General features: G+C 44.7%; 1 protein-coding gene across 2 annotated transcripts in view; it reads left to right on the top strand.

Annotated features, from left to right (window-relative positions):
- Positions 1-4,427, top strand: part of rps4x (ribosomal protein S4 X-linked) — a 6,436-nt gene extending 2,009 nt beyond the window's left edge. For both annotated transcript variants that reach the window (XM_080551258.1, XM_080551259.1), the window contains exons 3-7: positions 325-505; positions 1,948-2,045; positions 2,358-2,529; positions 3,239-3,396; positions 4,269-4,427. In XM_080551258.1, coding sequence (XP_080407384.1) covers positions 325-505; positions 1,948-2,045; positions 2,358-2,529; positions 3,239-3,396; positions 4,269-4,370 — 711 coding nt within the window. In that variant the 3' untranslated portion in view covers positions 4,371-4,427. The remainder of the gene's footprint in view (positions 1-324; positions 506-1,947; positions 2,046-2,357; positions 2,530-3,238; positions 3,397-4,268) is intronic.
- Positions 4,428-7,791: the final 3,364 nt, after the last annotated feature.

The raw sequence follows: 7,791 nt of genomic DNA on the forward strand, positions 1-7,791 counted from the left end.
AGCACTTATGTAACTCATGTGCCCAGATGCTTAAACGTGCACCGTTTAGTCCTGTTGGAGTTGTGTGTTTCTGTGTTAAAGTGTGTTGGATGGCTGGGATGCTCGTGTTGGTAATGAGGCACTAATATAATCTGTGGTGGAGAATACATCTCCCCAGTCTAAAAGGTGTCAGTTAATTCTTTCCACTCTCCTCTTGACCTTCCTCTAGTTCTTTAGTTAGCCCTTCCCCTGCTAGCGAATGAATGATTTAAGTGGAATATTCTGCAGTTGGCTTGTTTTGTGTGACCCCACTCCTGATTTCTGCTGTCTCTCTACCACAACCAGGCTCCTCGTCCCTCCACTGGTCCCCACAAGTTGAGGGAGTGCCTGCCCCTCATCATCTTCCTGAGGAACCGTCTGAAGTACGCCTTAACTGGAGATGAGGTCAAGAAGATCTGCATGCAGAGATTCATCAAGATCGACGGCAAAGTCCGCACCGATATCACCTACCCCACTGGCTTCATGGGTGAGAGGATGGAGCGAGGGAGCGGTGTGGGAAAGTGTTTGTGAGAATGTGTTGGAAAGGAGGGAGTGTGTGGTGGTGGTTATCTGTGTGCCAAGATGTCGACGGTCCCTGTGTGCGTAGATTATACATGCATCCTTGACCCCCTTACCTCACTCGAGGAGGGTTGAGCAATGAAGACAATTTTTGGTTTTGATGCTACAAGCTGAAAAAAATCTCACCAATACCTCTAAGAAGTTCTGAGCTCTTATGAAAAGAAGGATGCATTGTCTCGTTGAAATGGTGGTCATCTGAATATAGGTCCCCTCATTTGTCTGAGTGTTATTCTGTATGCTATGAACTGGACCAATCTTGACCTATTTAGACACTTGGACTTTTCAGATGATGTGTGCATTGAGGTCATGGTTTGCATTGATGCTCATTTTGGCTAAAGGCACTAAAATGCATGTCATTTTGAGTATAGTTGATGTTAGTTTGTTGATTACAATTGAATGTCAGAGTAAAGTGGGATGTCTTATATTGGTGACTAGTGCAGTAGCTTCCCTGAGGAATGCATGTACCCGAGTGTGGCTATTATGGCTCGTACCCTGTCACTTTGCAGCCATTCTTATACCATTTCCTAGTCACACACTTGTAAACACGACACGTTCATCTGCCTCCAGCCCTGCCAAGAGACTATGGAGGTGTCGAGATTAATTTCCAAGACCAGGTGATGCCTCAGTGTGAACCTGTAGACCGTGATGTTACACTCCCAGTAGCACGATATTACACCCCCACTCCTCCTTCTGAAGCACCATAAGGCTGGAGGAGCTGTTGATGGCATCATGGGGAGCCCAGTGTCGGGGTGTAGCCTAGCCTAGCTGTCAGACATGGAATTAACTGCATTTGTAGCCTTGGCAAAGTGCTTTTCAATACGTGTCAAATCACCTTTGGGGACGAGGATAAGAACTCTCCTTCATGGATTGTCTTGATTTGAATATGGCTACAAGTGCATACATAGCTTTTATCCTGCTGAACTATACTTAACCCCCTAACTATACTTGGCTTTTCACATAAGTTAAGCGACTGTCCTGTCGAGGTTGCACTGGGGACGCTGCACCATGCTGTCAGTCAAGGGGGAGACTTTGGGCAGATTCACCTTGTGGTGTTTGGATGTCTCTGTACGTGCCACAGGCGGAGGGGGAAATACACATGAATCCTAAACTTAAAACACGAGCTGCGCGTAACGCCATGGCTCAGAGTCTGTAGAACAGTTTCGTGGAAAACTCTGGGAGCGTTTGTGCCACCACGTCTGAAGGACCTTCCCATAAGAGTCGTGCTCTGCCCAGTGTGCTTTTGGCTTGAGCGTTTGATTAGGTCTTTCTTGCTGGATGTCACAGCTGTGTGGTCTGTTGTAACATCTGCCACATTGATGCTGATGAATGTTGTGGTTTTGTTTGTTCCAGATGTGATCAGCATTGAGAAGACAGGTGAGCACTTCCGTCTGATCTATGACGTGAAGGGACGTTTCACCGTCCACCGCATCACCGCTGAGGAGGCCAAGGTGAGATGCCACTGGAGAAGCAGAGAGCTTCGGTACTACAGGTTGGGACAGGCCCAGTCCCAACCATGATTAAATTAATGGACCCACTGTATTTTATACATTTGACATGGATCCTTCCCACCCCTTATAGCACATGAGGTTTGAGCAATGATGATAAATAGTTCTATGTTTTGACCAACGCAACAACAAAAACTATGAAAACAAACTCAGCTCTATGAGCTCTTGTGCCTCATGTGCTCCATCCATTATATAACATGCACTATGCACTACACAGATGTCTAACATATCTCTCTCCCTCCCTACCCTGTACAGTACAAGCTGTGCAAGGTGAAGAAGAACATGGTTGGCACCAAGGGAGTCCCCCACCTGGTGACCCATGATGCCCGCACCATCCGTTACCCCGACCCCCTCATCAAGGTCAACGACACAGTCCGCATCGACCTGGACACTGGCAAGATTACAGAGTTCATCAAGTTTGACACCGGTAAGGCTGGGAGATGATTGTAGTTTTAAAGCAAAATAGTTTCTTAATGTCTTTATTTTTCACTTATTTTTTAAACGCTAAGACCTTCTAACTGCCTTCCAGTAAATGTCAGAATATGATGGCATTTTGGAGCTGTAAATATCACATTTCTGAACTTTTTTTATTGGTAATTGTGCAATGAAGATAGTATTTGCTGGTCATTGCTTAAATATCAGTTGATTAGTTTCATCAGCTGTGATCACACTAGGCCGGGACAAACCTGTACCCACTGTGTCTTTTTATACATTTGACCTGCGTCCATAGCACATGAGGTTTGAGCGATGATGATAAATAGTTCTATTTTTTGAACAACAACACAACAACAACAACAACAAAAATCTGAAAACAAACTCAGCTCTCTGAGCTCTTGTGCCTCATGTGCTCCGTCTGTTTTACAACATGCTGCACTATTCACTCCCAGGGAATTGTGTGCATTGTTCGTTCCTATGGTGCTTATTGTTAGTTATTATGCACTCGTTTGTGATAGAGAATATGTAGTGTTACGACCTAATGATCTGAAGCCAAAGCAGTGGCTTGAAGTTGCAGTTTGGAAAGTTGTTGCCCATCCTGATTCCTGTGTATAGAGGAACATTATCCATAAAAATATGCCATTCAGTTTCTGACGAGCTATCCTAACCCCTATTCTCCTCTCGCCCCCCCCCCCTACCAGGTAACCTGTGCATGGTGACTGGTGGTGCCAATTTGGGGCGTATTGGAATCATTACCAACAGGGAGAGGCATCCTGGCTCATTTGATGTGGTGCACGTGAAGGACAGCACTGGCAACAGCTTCGCCACCAGGCTCTCCAACATCTTCATCATCGGCAAGGTGGGTAGTGAACACACTTAAACAGCTACACAGGACAGGGTTAAACACACTTAAACAGCTACACAGCACAGGGTTAAACACACTTAAACAGCTACACATGACATGGTTCTAGAGTAGGTCTGCGCAGGAATGCTAATGATCAATGTAGTTATGGCATCGAGGTTTGAGCCATAAAAATGCTTTTTTAGTTTTTCATTCTGCAAAAATCAGAAAACAAACTGCATTTTCCCCCCCAAGTCCCTTGGAAATGTGCTTCAGTGTTGCATTTCAGCCTCTGAGTCACCTGAGCTGCTTACACTTGCTTATGCACAGTTTTCATAGAGTAGATTTTCAGTGACTGGGATGTACGTTATGATCATTAGAACTTGGTATCGATGTGATTTCTCATGTAGATTGAGTCCTAGGTCCCTAACCCTAACCCTACATCTAATATAGAAGTATTAATGAAGACCTACATCTAATATAGAAGTATTAATGTCCTCCTACATCTAATATAGGAGTATTAATGTCCTCCTTCATCTAATATAGAAGTATTAATGTCCTCCTTCATCTAATATAGAAGTATTAATGTCCTCCTACATCTAATATAGAAGTATTAATGTCCTCCTACATCTAATATAGAAGTATTAATGTCCTCCCACATCTAATATAGGAGTATTAATGTCCTCCTACATCTAATATAGGAGTATTAATGTCCTACATCTAATATAGAAGTATTAATGTCCTCCCACATCTAATATAGGAGTATTAATGTCCTCGTGGAGGAATGTTACCATAACAGCCTGTTTGTTGTCAGAGATAAACATAACAGTAACTTGGCAACACATCAGTGTACAAACGATAACATCTCTCCATCTCTCCCTCCCCTCCAGGGCAACAAGCCATGGGTGTCCCTGCCCCGCGGAAAGGGTATCCGTCTGACCATCGCTGAGGAGAGAGACAAGAGAATCGCTGCCAAGCAGGGCGGCAGCTAAGGAAATGGCAACACCATCCTAGCTTTGAATAAAAACAATGTTATTTACAACAAAATCCACCCGCTTGACTTGTCTTCTGTTGCATTCATGTCTTATATGAGAGGCCACGAATTAGTCTTCACACAGACAGTCAACTGTCCTGTCATTATCCACAAAATAATTCTACACCACAGCTTGGTTAATGTATATTATATTCATAATGAATGTTGTTAATGCATGAGATGTTTCAGCATTGGAATGTTTAAGTTCTGATATTTGGTAACAATATTTGGATAATAATAATAATAACTTTTATATATCACGCTTTTCCTGCAAATGTTGCAGCTCAAAGTGCTCCAATCATTATAATCCTAATTTAATTATTTAGTCATTTAAAGGCAATATTAAAAAGATTTAAAGAGGGGTTTTAGTCTTGACATATTTGCTGAGGTTGCATCTCTAATGTAAACTGGCAGTGCATTCCACAATCTGGGGGCACAAAATGAGAATGCAGCCTCACCAAATCTCTTCTTTTGTACATGTGGTACACAGAGAAAACCAGCGTCAGAAGACCTGAGAGCTCTATTGGGCTGATATGCTAGCAGAAGACCTGAGAGCTCTATTGGGCTGATATGCTAGCAGAAGACCTGAGAGCTCTATTGGGCTGATATGCTAGCAGAAGGTCTTTCAGATATTCTGGTGCTGTGCCAGTGAGAGCTTTATAAACAAGCAGAAGGATCTTGAAATGTATTTATTTAGGATACTCCCTCTGCTGGTGGAATATAGAGAATCACCCCGTCAACAGATTATTCAACCACTCCAGACTTTAAACCTAAATGAGGCTGATGGTCACTGAGTATCAGCAGAATCCTCTTATGGTGTTTGCCCAGCAGGACATTTTGATCAATTAATTTGACAGACTTCATGGAATTTTAGTTAATAATCAAATCTATAAAGGGTTTATTGAAGTGGGGCCAAATATTCAGATTCACTGAACACTAAACACTAAAGTTGTTATTTTAGTTAATTAATTATAATTAATATTGTGTTGTTATAGGGCAAGTATCCAGCATCCACACGTGTTAATGTATGAATGAAAGTCGGGATGGACTTGGTGAGGCTCAATCGTCTCCGGACCGGCGTCGGGCGTTTCCGCTCATCAATGCACAGATGGGGCTTGGCCCCAAATGCGTCGTGCGAGTGTGGCGCAGAGGACCAAACCGCAGACCATGTTATCCTGGATTGCCCGGTGTACCACCCACCCAACCGGATGCATGGTCTGTCAGTATTAGATGACGAGACGATGACGTGGCTTCTGGAGGGGTGTCCAGAAATAGCCCAGGTGAGCCCCTGGTCGTCATGTTAGTCCGCTTTGCTGCTAGTGGCATCACTCTAAGGGCTTTCACACCGGCAAAGAACCGAAGTCTGGAACCGGCCGGCGTGTTCAGACCCAAACTCAATTGGTTCGGAGACTGAAAAGTTGGTTCGCAGCGGGAACCAGAAAATAGTGGTTCTCAAGCGGGAACCAAAACGTAGAACAGTCACGTGGGTGCGTCCTATTCTAGGCTGCAAAGACCAGCAAGAAGGAAGTAGACAAAATGTAATCTAATCTAAATCTAATCACTAGTGATCAAAACAATTACACACGCGAACGCACATTTCGTAAGCCATTTCTATTCCAGCAATGGAGCAGCTGGTTAGTAAGAGAACGTGTGTAGAAAGTGTCTTGTTTTGTTTCATAGAAAATAGTGTTTATTTCAGATACTGTAGAAGATATGATCCTCATTTCTAGTGAAGTAGCTGCCATCTAGTTGTGAAATGTTTGTTTATCCCACCCCTTCATCACCCATCGTTGATGACAGGGATGGTTCTGGTTACACTGGTATGAACCCCTGATGGTTCTGGTTACACTGGTATGAACGCTGATGGTTCTGGTTACACTGGTATGAACCCTGGTGGTTCTGGTTACACTGGTATGAACCCTGATGGTTCTGGTTACACTGGTATGAACCCTGATGGTTCTGGTTACACTGGTATGAACCCTGATGGTTCTGGTTACACTGGTATGAACCCTGATGGTTCTGGTTACACTGGTATGAACCCTGATGGTTCTGGTTACACTGGTATGAACCCTGATGGTTCTGGTTACACTGGTATGAACGTGGGCTGGTTCGCCAGACAGGACCATGGTTCGGAGGTTCCCGAACGCGAACACGAACCGGAGCGGTTCTTTGCCGGTGTGAAAGCCCTAACTCAGGCCTGTGGACTTTGGTTGCCCTGAGCAAAATGTTGATATTGGCCCCCCGGCCACGTTTTTGATTGACAGGTATTTCGTTGGGGGGGACGACTATATGTGGCTAGGCTATATGTGGCTAGGCTCCAGGACTGCAAGAGGGGAAATGGTGATGGTGTGTGGGGGGCTTTTAATTCCACCTCGCCTCTCTGAGAGACAATGAGCATTGCTGTGTGTGTCTTTCTCATCTCTACTTCCATCTCCTCTCATCCCTCTTATCCCTCTCTACCTCCATCCCTTCTTCATCACCTCATCCTTGGTTCCTGCCCCCCCTCCCCCCCGCCCATATGGTCTCTGCTGAGCGCCGGCCTGTTCCTCCTGCGGTACTTGGCCTGTAGACTCACCTCGCCACCGTGCACCACCACAAAACACCCTGCATGAGTGTGTGTGTGTGTGTGTGTGTGCGTGAGTGTGTGTGGACAGGATCACCATGACCGGCTGGTCTCTGATACAACAACAACGTCCTTGACTTGGCAGGTTTATTTTAGGTGTGTGTGTGTGTGTGTTGTGTGTTGTGTGTGTGACTGTGTATGCATGTGTGTTGTGTCTGTGTGTGTGTGACTGTGTATGCATGTGTGTGTGTGACTGTATGTGTGTGTGTGACTGTGTATGCATGTGTGTTGTGTGTGTGACTATGTATGCATGTGTGTTGTGTGTGTGTGTGACTGTGTATGCATGTGTGTTGTGTGTGTGACTATGTATGCATGTGTGTTGTGTGTGTGACTGTGTATGCATGTGTGTTGTGTCTGTGTGTGTGTGACTGTGTATGCATGTGTGTGTGTGTGTGTGTGACTGTGTATGCATGTGTGTTGTGTGTGTGTGACTGTGTATGCATGCATGTGTGTGTGTGTGACTGTATGCATGTGTGTTGTGTCTGTGTGTGACTGTGTATGCATGTGTGTTGTGTGTGTGACTGTGTATGCATGTGTGTTGTGTGTGTGACTGTGTATGCATGTGTGTTGTGTGTGTGTGTGTGACTGTGTATGCATGTGTGTTGTGTGTGTGTGTGACTGTGTATGCATGTGTGTTGTGTGTGTGTGTGTGTGTGTGACTGTGTATGCATGTGTGTTGTGTGTGTGTGTGACTGTGTATGCATGTGTGTTGCATGTGTGTTGTGTGTGTGTGTGTATGGGGGATCAAACAAATATA

Source organism: Nansenia antarctica (assembly GCF_963989245.1).
Source record: "Nansenia antarctica genome assembly, contig: SCAFFOLD_296, whole genome shotgun sequence".
In the NCBI taxonomy this organism is placed as follows: Eukaryota; Metazoa; Chordata; class Actinopteri; order Argentiniformes; family Microstomatidae; genus Nansenia; species Nansenia antarctica.